General features: G+C 48.6%; 2 protein-coding genes across 4 annotated transcripts in view; one reads left to right on the top strand and one right to left on the bottom strand.

Moving 5' to 3' along the window:
• Window positions 1–8,512, bottom strand: part of CRACDL (CRACD like) — a 145,239-nt gene extending 136,727 nt beyond the window's left edge. Inside the window, exon 1 of one of the 3 annotated variants that reach the window (XM_045445764.1) lies at window positions 8,411–8,512. The gene's annotated coding sequence lies outside the window, so the exon portion shown is untranslated. The other 2 variants (XM_045445763.1, XM_045445766.1) reach the window with 2 other exon arrangements.
• LOC123581350 (translation initiation factor IF-2-like) lies at window positions 5,620–9,541 on the top strand. The gene is made up of 3 exons (XM_045447399.1): window positions 5,620–5,676; window positions 7,737–8,531; window positions 8,960–9,541. Exons 1-3 carry the CDS (start codon window positions 5,620–5,622, stop codon window positions 9,113–9,115), a joined length of 1,008 nt encoding a protein of 335 aa, XP_045303355.1. The 3' UTR covers window positions 9,116–9,541.
• Window positions 9,542–12,252: the final 2,711 nt, after the last annotated feature.

The following is a 12,252-nucleotide window of genomic DNA, read 5'->3' as shown; positions in this document are numbered from 1 at the left end:
CCAGCCCTGCAGTGTTGTTCTGGGGGTCACTCCTGTAGGTCTGGCCAAGGGCCAAGCTTCCAACGATTCTGCTGGCCCTGAATTTCCTGCATTAAATCCTCTTCTGCCTAAACTAACTCGAGCAAATCCTGAATAACACAGATGTTGAAGACACTGTCGGTCAAGAGGAGGGAAATTTCTCTCTCTCATACATACACACACACACACACACACACACACACACACACACACACACACACCTTGGTGTGAAAAAAAAAATTATTCCAGGCAGGGCATATTAAAGGAGGAGGCATGTACATACACAGGAAATCTACTTATGAGATAGTACTTGGAAGGAACCAACCAGACAAATGTGCAAAAGAGCGTGGACAAAGATGTTCACCATCCTACCATTACTAAGTGGCTAAGGGTTGAAAATAATTTAAGTAGACATTGATCCAACAGAGGACTTGGGTTAAGTAGGCTGGGCCTGCCCATCCTATGGGAGCTCCTCACAGCCACACAACCAATACTAAGAAAGAATATCTAGCAATGTGGAAAAGAGACTCAACCACAACACTAATTTTGAAAAGGCAGGGGCGCCTGGGTGGCTGAGTTGGTTAAGAATCCGACCCTTGATTTCAGCTCAGGTCATGATCTTGCAGTTCGTGAGTTCAAGCCCTGCATTGGGCTTTGCACACTGACAGTGCAGAGCCTGCTTGGGACTCTCTCCCTCCCTCTTTCTCTCCTCCTCCCCGACTTGCGTGCGCACTCTCTCTGTCTTTCTCAAATAAAGACATATACAAGAAAGAAAGAAAGAAAGAAAGAAAGAAAGGGCAGCACGAAACAATGTAGATACTACCTCTTCATATTAAACAGGTAGTTTTGCGTGCACACACACACATGAATATTCGGTATAGCACAGACAAAAATTTGGGAGGACGTGCCCCCAGATCTAGCAAGACGCCCACTCATGTTCCGCCCCCGGCTTTGCCTCGTGGTAGAGCCAGTCTGTTGTGCCGCACCTGGCCTTGTGCCACACAAGGGAGCAGCCAAGGAGCAGCCTGACTGCGACGAGCCAAATCACATGTCTGGTCGGCATTCTGGGCGGCTGGCAGGCCTGCCCCACGCCAAGTTCATGACCTTCTGGGCCTTCCCTGCCTGCTGGCCTGGCAGAGTCTTGCCTTCAGTGGTTCCTCCACTATCGAGGGATGCCTCTGGGCTGCCCCAGGGCCCATGAAACACAACCTGTAATTTCAGCTCTAAACGTGGTACCAGGGAAGCCTTGCTAGCACGAACACCTCAGCTGAAAGAACCATCTCTGCTCATGGAGGCCATGATGAAAACAAGATGACACAGGCCAAGCCTCAGAAAACAGTGACTCAGATCTGCAAAATGTTTTGTGTTTGTACATGAAGAGCCTGTTTCACCCAGACGGTATACTGGAAACGTTAATACATGGTGATTTAAAGATCTGATTTCCAATGGAGCATGCAGCTGCCACCCAGCAACCATCCAAACATACGTGACCACTTCAGTTTCTGAGGAAATAAGCCCAGTTCACAGAGAACAAAGCACCAGGTGAAGTGGTACGATGTCCAGTGTGTGGGCCTGACCCGCCCCCAAATCCCATCCTCCTCTCCGTTTCCATCAGCAGGGTTCGCGCTTGTCACTTCCATGTCACAAATTGTCCATGCAGAAAGGACCCATGAAAAAGTTCCTGCTACCACTTTTCAGGGAATAGAGGGGAAGAAAAGGGGAGTAATTAATGTATTAAAGCAAGATGATGGAACCTCTGGACCAGGAGTTTGGTATTAGACACAGGTTGGAACAGCAGGTGCAGAGAGGGGATGGTGTTCCAGAGAAGCTCACTGCATTGCCCACATCAGCTGCAGACCAGGGAGAACTCAAGAGGCCCAGGGCTGAGCCTAGGCCCCAGGTGAACTGTGACCCCACATCCAATGCTCCTGTCCCTGTCCCTGCTGGTGCAGATGTTGTGCCTGGCCACACAGCTGCACCCAACCAAAAAGAGCTAAGAGCTGAGACCAGCTTGCGCAAGGCTCAAAACAACAGGTATAGCCTCTTGGATGGACATTCTCCCATGGTCACTTCTTTCCTGAGGAGCCAAGAGCGGAAACCAGCCCTGAGCACACAGTTCACTGTCCATCTGCAAACCTGAAGTGCACATGAGCAAGCTTTATCAGCCTATACAGACCTACACCCGGTCCCAGAGGCCCCCACACACCTCAGACACCCATCCTGATAGGACAATGGCTTCACAAAAATATATACAACCTGGAAATTTATTTTAAGAGACTAGGCTGATGTAATGTACATTTGTCATGTTATTTGAGAATATTCAATTCTAAAGAAAAGACAGCAAAGGGGATGGATGACTTATAAGATATGTTTAGTATAGATAAAACTCAGTAAAGAGAACATGTGTATATCAAACAGACAGAAAGGTGTGGAAGGACAAGAGATACCTAATATTCATGAGGTACTAAATATACCCAAAGCAGCTGGGCAGTAAATATTCATGATACACTAAATGCTGAAAAAGTACTAAATATTCATGACATATGTATAACATTAAATATATAAGAGGAACCTAATATTGGTTGCAATTTGGTTACCCATTGGTGACACCCATTCTGATCTTCTAATCCATGGCTGTTCATCAGGCTCGCTGAGGAGCCACAGATGTGGCAGGGCAGAATTGTCCCTACGAGTCTCACCAATAGAACAAGTGTGTGTGTGTGTGTGTGTGTGTGTGTGTGTGTGTGCGCGCGCGCGCGCCCGTGTGTGTGTCCCATCTATGGCCCTTCCGCTAGTACTTTAACTGGTCCTTGTAACCACATATTAGCAGGGATAGCTAATGCTGTAGAGAGAGATGGAGCCCATGATCACAGTGTACCCCACGACCCAGATGCTGAAGGTCTTCCACCCACTTTCACCCTATCCTACCTGTGCTACCCTTCCCATCGTTTTCCCCTCCCTTCTCACTGTGTGCTTTAAATTGCATCAAGGCCTTTCCCCACATGACATCTATCACTAACTTTTCTCAGGGGCACTCTGTAGCACATTTGCTCATTTTCCTTAAATGCCATCAGATCTCAGATGCAGAAGGACCCTTTATTGCTATAGGGTACTCTATTAGGGGTCCTAATTGGGAATTATAATAAGTACCCTTCATGTTCTAAGAAAGGAAATGGAAGAATAGTCATAAATAATTTATGAAGCATTTCTTCTGCTGATACAATACCTCAAGCGATGCTTGTGTGTGTGTGTGTGTGTGTGTGTGTGTGTGCATATGAGTAACCCCCCCCCCATTCTCTGGGGTGCCTGAGGTCACAGGGACTCTTAAGTGCCACAGCTGAAACCAGCGCCCTGACTGCCCCCCTTGGCTGGATCACTTACTTTAAGAAAGCAAAACACCTCTGACATTTTCATATGCCACATTCAGAGAGCAGTTTCTTGGGAAAATCGCACACCACAGCTAATGCTTCTATTGCCTCCCACAAACATGAGAATTTGGGGGTCAGAAAGGATGCAGAGACTGGTGAATGGACCTCAGACGTGAGGCCAAGTATTCCAGAAGTTCTCAAATTTCATACATTTACAAATTAGCCTCACACACCAGGGATAGGAAGAGGCTTGAGCAACTAAATAACTGTCTACTCCTCACCTTTCAAAAAGATCTTCTGTAATTTCTTTTCACAGATACCTTAATCATAAGAAAAATATTTGAGAGTCCTTCCTACCAGGAATCTGCATCTGAAAAGTACAAGTGTCTGCATGGAATCAGGCGTTGACACCTGCCAAGGAGCCCCTGGGTGCATGGTCGCACCTGTCTCACTGTTCCCTGTTTATTAGCCACTAAATTCCACGAGTACTCACATGGCATCTTCTGGTTCATGACCCACTGAGCTCAGAATTATGGGTTATAGCACGTTAAAGCAATACAAAGAATTCCAAGGTAACTAACTCATCAGAATCACAAACATATCTCAAGGACCACTGACCTGACCCAAAAGTTTGAAATTATTTTCCAGATGCAAATATCTAAGAAAACAGGGTAGATGAAAACACATCTGATTTCCATTAGTTTGGGAAAACACAAGGAATTTAGAGAGCTGACCATTCCTGTTGTCCTACCTACAGATGACAGTAACTGTGCCAGTGTTTACAGGTACCTAGACAACAAAAGGGATAAACATGACACCAAGAAGGGTCAAGCCACGAGCACATCCTGAAAGGCCACCCCTGGGAAGGCCTTTCTGTCTCTAGGCACTCAAGAGCTCCTTCTCATGGAAAGCTCTCTTTCATCTCACATCCATGTGGCAAAATCTTAATGTTACTTAAAGTCACCCCCTCCAAGAAGCCTTCCCTGACCACTTCACCTTCCAACCACTGAGTGTGAAAACAAAACCCAGAGCTTGGGCTTACAGCTTTAGGCTTCCTAAAGGCTAATCTTATTCTTCAAATAATTCCTAAGCACCCTGAAGAAGCAACTAATTATTACTTGGATTTTTCTGTTTCTCTTATGCTTTTAGTAAATGCAAAGCACACAGTGGATCATTCTGATGATGAAGAAACAGCAGCATAAATAGGGGGTAATGGTTTGAAAGACATTAATCCACCTGAAACTGGTTTACTGGACTGCACTCAGTAATGTGTAGCAGAAAACTAGTCTCTTCTCCCACCCACCAACAAAGCTTCAAAGCTGCTCTTTCCCCATTTCCTCCCAGCCTGTGACTGGTATTTCCTGCAGGTTCTATATCTTTCCCAGTCTTTTTCATGTATTAAGAAGTCCAGCGTCCATAACCCAGGTCAGTGTGGCCAGAAAGATGGAGAGCAGGGAGAGGAAGGGAACTTTTTCCCTATTTTCCCAGTTTGTTCTTCCCTGCCTCCTTCCCACCTCATCAGGATGCATCTGATTTTTCAAAGCTGGGGGGGGGGGGAGGTGAGATGATGTTTAATTCTTTTTTTATTCTAAGTCATAATGCACAGAGAACAGAAGATATGACTTAAGACTCTTGCCCCACAGGTTAAAAAAAAAAAAAGCTCTTGGGGTGCCTGACTGGCTCAGTCAGTGGAGCATGAAACTCAACCTCAGGGTTGTAAGTCTGAGCCCATGTTGGGTGTAGAGATTATTTAAAAATAAAATCTTAAAAAAAAAAAAAAAACACTCTTCCAGCACTAAGAAAAGGGGAAGCTGAAGGGACTGAGCACCCTCCCCCCCCCCCCACCGCTTTGCACCACCTAGAGAAGAGGTGGTGAGGGAAGAAAAATCCATGGAAGGTTGAAGGGAACACAAAACATGGGAAGTTTTTGTCCTGCTTCCTATTGGGAACACTGAGGACCACTCAAGTGGGGCAGAAATGGAAGCCTAACATAGTGCCACATGATCCGGGCAGTTTCTCAGGTGCCCAGGAGAGACCTAGAAGAGAGCCAGAGTGTGCCGACCTCACAGCCAGTTGCAGGAGCCAGGTCCCAGCTGTAGCTCACCCTAGTGACACCCAGCTGGACCACACTCAGTGGAGGAGGGAAAGAAGGCTCAGTGGTGGTGATGGGAAATGCATCAGCAAGAGGAATAGAAGGCCAGCAAGAGGCCACTCTCCCACACACCTTTACATGATGCCAACCTTGTCCTGGTGCCCAGAGACCACCTGTGGGGAGAAGGGGCCCCCAAGAGTAACCTAGACTGAGAGACTGACTCTCAAGGGACCAAGTTGCCTTAAGCTAGTGACTGAGATAATATCACTTGACTTAGGCTCAGGAAAATCACAATCATAAACAAGGACTAAATATACCAAAAGGGAACCAAAGTCGTTTGTTTGGAGTAGCAAAATTAAGTTCATTTATAAAACATTTTGCTAACTACAACTTGTGGCTGGTGAACTTCACCACTCCAAAATAAGTCCTGGGCAAGAAACATCTCTACTTTGATTCAAAAGCTTCTGTGGGGTCTCAATGCAACACAAACAGAATTTATGAGTGTCTGTGCATGACAAGGCACCAGGCTAACGTCCAGAGGGGAAAGCAAGTGGTTGTGACCTTGCAAGGCAAATCCGGGGCCCACCAAGCCATCACAGAAAACTTACCCTCCAGGAGGGCCAGCGCCTTCACACACATTCTCTCATTTAACCCTGACAGCATCCCTGTGAGCTGGCTATTATTACTCCCATTTTGCTGAGTGCAAACCAAGACTCAGGAAGATTCGGGGAAATACAAATAGGACAGCCACCCTTTCATGGTCCCCATATGCCTAGTCCTGTGTAAACAGCCAGATGCTATGCTTTAGCTGTACAACATCCATGGAGAGTCTACTTTTTTTTTTATTTTATAGGTGAGGAAACTGATGCTTGCAGAAGTTAAGCACCTGGACTCACAGGCAAGTCTAGAACTAGGGTGAGGCAAGCGAGGCATTCACCTCAGACGCAAAATTTAAAGGGAGACCAAAAGCTCCACAAGGCAAACGTCTTAATGCAGTGTTTTAAAACGTCAAAATAAACACAAAATCTATGTCTTGCTAAATATTACAATTTTAACTAAAGACAGGATCCAGATTAGTGATTTTTCCTTTTGCCTCAGGCTCCAACATGGCTTAGCACAGGACTGGGGCAGAGCCAGGAAACCAGCCAGTTCAACCCTTCTCCACCAGCTCCCAAAGGCAGGGATCCCAGACACCACTGCAGGGCCCTCTCCAGATGTTTCCTCTCACAATTTTGTAACTTCAAAGGGCTCTCAGGAGTGACCACCCTGCTCCATAATTCCAGGTGTGTGGGGGATGAGGTGACTGAGTTCCAGATTGAATACCAGGGGTCTAAATAGATTCTATTCCATGGTCCACTGCCTGCGTTATGTAAATGAAGAAAGCTTGCAGGCTTGAATAAGGGAGGATATTTTAAGATAGCTTGAGAAGGTATGGGGTGATCCTCTAAAAAGATCACACAGCTGCTTGTCTCCCATTGGAGAGATTTCCTGGCTCAAAATTAAGTGTTCAGCAGTGACACGATGCCAGCTGTCAGCCTGTACCTACACAAGTCCGATTCAAACGGTGGCATTCCTTTTTCCCTGCATTTCAAAGCCAAATGTTGGCTCATTTGAGTAACTACCTATGCTGTTATTAACCTCAAATTAAAGCCCTGCCAGATATGAAGCACCTGTTCAAGATATATTTTGTTGATTAAAATTTTGAACACTGTGGTGAGTACTGCGTAACTTATAGAACTGTCAAATCATACCCTGGAAACTCATACAACGTTGCATGTCAACTATAATTTTTTTAAGACAACGCCCCCCAATTTGAATATTTCTTACATGGAACCCAGAATCCCTTACTGGTGGCTTGTAACCGAAGCCTAAAACCTGCCTACAAATAAACCATTAACTAACACATAAAAAAGGCATTTAGTGACTTTGTCCACTAATTTCTCCTGCAATGGCCTTTAGAGACAGCAGGCACAAATACTTCGTATACTAACGATCCAGACCCAGCAAGATCGACTTCCCTCTTAAAGCTTGAAACTGCTATGCTTCACCTCACAATTCAAAGTTAAGTCCAGCAAAGTGAGCAAAGGGAAACTTTGGGCACTTGCGTGAGCGTGTCTGGCTCATCTCCGCCCAGGCCCGCGCTGCCCCACGAGGCGGCCGCGCGGGATCGCGCCCCCCTCCACCCCACCCCCCAACCCCCAGTCCGAGGGGCACCTGGCCGCGTGGGCTCTGCCCTGGCCGGCCACACACCTGGGCAGACGTCGGGGCGCTACTGGGTCCGCGCCGCCCCCGCCCAGGTCTCCCCGCGCCACCGGTCGCCAGCCCACGCACGCTTCGCGGCCAGCCAGCCGCAGACCGCCCGGGTACCTGGCTCAGGAGCGTGGCCCGGGCTCGGCGAAGCGCTGGAGGAACACCGTCCGCAGCGTGCGGGGAACGCTCCTGCCGTGGGCGCGCGCGCCCGGCGGCCCCCGCCCGAAACCGCTCCGGCACCCGCGCGGGAACGCTGCGGCCCGCGGCCCGACGCAGCAGGTGTCAACTGGCCTTGCCACGGCCCCAGTCGGGGTCTTGAGAGCGGGGCGCGGGCGCGACGCTCCCGCGGCCGGCCCTCAGCCTGCCTCGGCGCGCGCTCCCAGCCCCGGGCGCGCCGGCTCCGCTCGGCTCCTCTCGGCTCGGCGGGGGCGGACGCCGCGCGGCTCCGCTCGCCCGCGGCCGCCGCGCGCACCTCCCCCGCGGCGCGCCGCTCCCGCCGCCGCCGCCGCCACCCAACAGCCGGAGTCGCTGCCCACAGCTCGTGGGGGAAGGCGCCGGCGGGCCCAGGCTGTCCCCACGCGCCGGGCGAGGACCCCTGCGCACCCCGCGGCTGCTCCCGCCGCCCCGCCTTGGCCGGCCCACTCGGCGACGCTGTCGGGGCTCCGGGCCAGGCCACCCCTACCTTGGCGAGGCCGGGGTCCACCAGCGACCCCGACGGGCCTGGAGGACGAGGCGTCCACGTTCTGGCTCACTTGAATACCCTCGAGAGGGATTCGGCCCCAACTCCAGCCTCAACCTTCCAGGTCACCAGGGGGCTTCGCGGCCCGACGGCGCGGGGCCTAGGGGGCTCCTGATCCGCCCGGCAAAGCAGGCGGCCCGCGGGCCCGGGGCTGGAGGGAGTGGGCGCAGTGGGTGGGAACTGTACATTTGAATAAAAGTAAAAGTTGTTTTTTTTATAACCGTGTGGGTCCGGAGCGTCTCCAGGCTAATTAGGGAAGCTGCCGCCCTGTGTTGAGGTGAATCATTGTTGTGATACCACAAGTGTGGGAAGAAAGGCTGCTGATGACTTCTCAGGCTTGCTGGCTACCCCCTGCCCCCCTCCCTTTTTTTTCCTTTTAAAGACAGGCTGGTCCTTTTAAGGAGATCGTCTTAGGAAACGTGCTGGCCTCGGGTGGTCGCTCAGCTAATCAACTAAAGAGCCCTCATAGAAGTCTTGGTCTGCTGATTGCAGGGAGCAAGAGCAGGGAGCTTTTCCTGCAAGGAGGAAGATGAACGTGAACTGTTTCCCCGCAGAGACCGAGGCCACTACAGCTTACACGCGAGAAACTTTCACACTCCAGCTAGAAGAGAAAAAGTTAACGTTCAGAGGGTGTTATCTGACGTCTGAATTATCATTGACGGCGCTGTTATGTGGGGACCACCCGGAATCTGCACCACATCCTGGCGGACAACTGAGGACCCGAGAAGCCGACGTCTGCACGACTCGTTGCAGAAGAGCCAGGGTAGAACCCTGGAAGAGGCATTCTACACCTTTGGCTTTAAGTGGGATCAAAATCCCAAATACAAGAGGAGACAGGGAAAAAAGGCTAAAGACACATCCCAGTCACTTGAGCATATAAAGAGAAGTTGCCTTTGAAATTTTTTTATAATCCTTTTAGCACAAGCTATTTGCTTAAAGGCACCGTTTTGATGGTTAAGAGCTTTATAAATTTCTTGCATGAAAGCAATAAATATATATTGGGAATCAGTCTACAGACCCCAAGTTAATCACCTGCATTCGAAATAGACAGATGACTCATCACCCTCAGGACAATGACTTTGGTGTGTGTCCTCTTTTCAAAATCCTCAAACTAAACTGAACAACTATAAGCAAATCTACACATCCTTCTCTCACCTTAAGTCTCTGCTCCTTCCTATTCAAAATCACATTTTTGGGGGTTGTAACTACTAAATATTTATCGACTCTGTAAGTCACCTTTCCACCTTAGAATTTTATTTGTTCCAGACTATCTTAAGCCTTTAGCTTTATTTGCGTGCACTGTGGGTGGCTTTTGAAGTTACTGTCGGTTTTGAGAGAACAAAAGCCAAAGTTCTTGGTGATTAGCTAAGGCTGAGAAAGAACATGGTGTCAACATCCAAAATAGAAAGTGGTAGGGAGGGTGCCTGGGTGGCTCAGTTGGTTGATCTCATGATCTCATGGTTGGTGAGTTCGAGCCCTGCATTGGGCTTGCTGCTGCTGAGCCCACTTTGGATCCTCTGTCTCTGTCTCTCTCTGTCTCTCTTGCTCTCTGACCCTCCCCCACTCGCACTGTCTCAAAAATAAGTAAACATTTTTTAAAAAGTGGTAGGGAACTATGTGAATAGGTTAGGAAAATGGGAAATTATCTGTTACCTAGTAGAGCAGTCACCTTCATCCTTTAAAAATGTCCCCTCTCCCACCTCCCAGGCACTTGCACCTTCTTGCTGAGAACTCCAGTCCCCAGGGCCCTGTCATGTGGCTCAAGAGAATTCTTTCCCTCCTTAATGCTTCTTGGACCAAACCTTGAAGCTGGGTGGAGAAAAAGCTAAAAATATTAGCAAGGCTTTCCTAAAGGTTCAAAGGAAAACAAGAACCATGTACAGTTTCTAGAAGTCTGTACAGACAACCATAAAGCTAAGAGCATAGCTGTTGTTTTATTTCTGTCCTTCCCTCCTTCCCTCTCCAAGTCTCAGGAAACCTTTCACAGCTATCCCTGAGAACCTCACTGATCTGGCAAAAGAAAGACTATACTATTTCTAAGTATACTGCACCTCATCTGGAGACATATTTTTATCAAATGCCAAGCACTGTTCTAAGCCATTTGCAATTAATCACTCATTTAAATCATTCAGTTCCCAGAAGAACCCTGACCTGAGACCAGCCATTACCCCCACTTTACACATGAGGTTCTGCTATTATCTCCATGTTGTGGATGAGAAGACTCAGGCATGAAAATGGCAAGTAATGTGCTCATGCAGGAAGTAGTGGCAGAACTAGGATTTGAACCCCCAGTCTGCACCCTCAGCACCAAAACAGGCTGCCTTTCTAAAAGTGGCAACTAATTCTGCAAACTGAAAACTGCCTTTTAGTTTAGAAAAGAAAGGAGGAGTAGCCCTTCCCACACTCCAGAAGAGGAATCCTTTGGAATTATCAGAAAACAAGAGTATTTAAGTCTAGTGTTTCATCCCAGGATTCTGCTCTTGGATCTTCATAAGACAAACTGCCTGTCTTTCTTCGGGTTCCAAAAATTCAGACCCCATAGGTATAGGCATCCCTACCTGGGCAGAGAATTAGAGCCGAGGAATAGCCAGGAACCATGTAGGAAAAAACGATACTATCCTTCTCATGACAAGAGGCCTATTGCCCGGTGAGTCTTGGTGACAGGGGTCAAACTGAACCACCTCACAGTCAGAGGCCACATGAACCCTATTCCTGAGGGACTTTCTCCACTGGCTGGCTGTCCAGCAGTATCCAGATCCCAGCCCCTGTCCCTCCCAATCTCCTCCAGTAATAATGAGTGACCGTGTCATTTCCCTCTTTCAAAACCCTTCTGTAGCTTCCATCCAGTCAGGAGAAAATCCAAATCCCTTAAGAGGGTCTGGTCTGTTCCTTGCCCATGTCTTTCATAGACTTCCTTTCAGTGCCACCATCTGCTCACCGCACAGCAGCCAAACTGCTCTTCTTCCAGTTTCCAAAAAGCTTAACTTCTTACCTCCTTTGATGTGCTTGCTTGAGCAGCCCCCTCTCCTGGAATGCTTTGCCCCTGCCCTTCACGTTACCCTCACCCCTTTCATCCTTTAGGTTTTAACTTGAGTGTCAGTTCCTTTGGTCTTTTTTTCTGGCCTGTATTTCCCACTTGCACCTCTTCTTTAGAGCACATATCACACTTTGTAGGGGGTCATTTTTGGTTCCATACTGAACTGCCCCAGCAGAGCATGACTCCCAGAGGGCAGAGTCTGTATCTGTTTTGAACATTTTTGTTGCGTATCCAGCATTTAGCACAGTGCTGCTACATAGTAGTTGCTTGATTATATCTTAATCCATCAACTCCCATCGTGATTCGTCACAACCTTGGATTGCTCTATCTACCTCAAATGCATTAATCTACAGTACCCACTCTCTCTTCTCATCTCTTTCCCACCCTGGTCTTGCTCCCTGTTTCCAGAACCTTTTGCTCTTTCGCCTTCCAGGGAACTTCTGCTCTTTGTTCTCTTGTCCTAAGAGTCATACCTGCACAGCATGTATCCTTTGCAGCCCTGATCCCCATGGATATTACCCCAACTATTCTCTTCCACACCCCCAGGGCTATCATCTCTTGGTCCTCCTGCTCTGCCTTCCTGGTTGAAACCCCACCTGTACATGAGACTCCTCTGTTCCTACAGCAAGGCCTTTCCATGCTGCCAAGGAAAATCACAGAACCATGCAGTCCAAAACCACAAACATTTGGGACGCCTGGGTGGCTCAGTTGGTTAAGACTCCGACTTTGGCTCAGGTCATGATCTCAC

The sequence above is a fragment of the Leopardus geoffroyi genome, chromosome A3, assembly GCF_018350155.1.
Source record: "Leopardus geoffroyi isolate Oge1 chromosome A3, O.geoffroyi_Oge1_pat1.0, whole genome shotgun sequence".
Classification (NCBI taxonomy): domain Eukaryota; kingdom Metazoa; phylum Chordata; class Mammalia; order Carnivora; family Felidae; genus Leopardus; species Leopardus geoffroyi.
This window is presented reverse-complemented; position numbering and strand designations above follow the sequence as displayed.

What these genes read in the sequence shown, in the direction of transcription:
- LOC123581350 (XM_045447399.1), top strand. Translation starts at nt 5,620, where the DNA reads ATGCCAACCTTGTCCTGGTGCCCAGAGACCACCTGTGGGGAGAAGGGG. An exon ending in GGGAGAAGGGGCCCCCAAGA is followed by an intron (nt 5,677 to 7,736) that starts GTAACCTAGACT and finishes ACACCTGGGCAG; the next exon opens with ACGTCGGGGCGCTACTGGGT. An exon ending in CTCCAGCCTCAACCTTCCAG is followed by an intron (nt 8,532 to 8,959) that starts GTCACCAGGGGG and finishes TGCTGATTGCAG; the next exon opens with GGAGCAAGAGCAGGGAGCTT.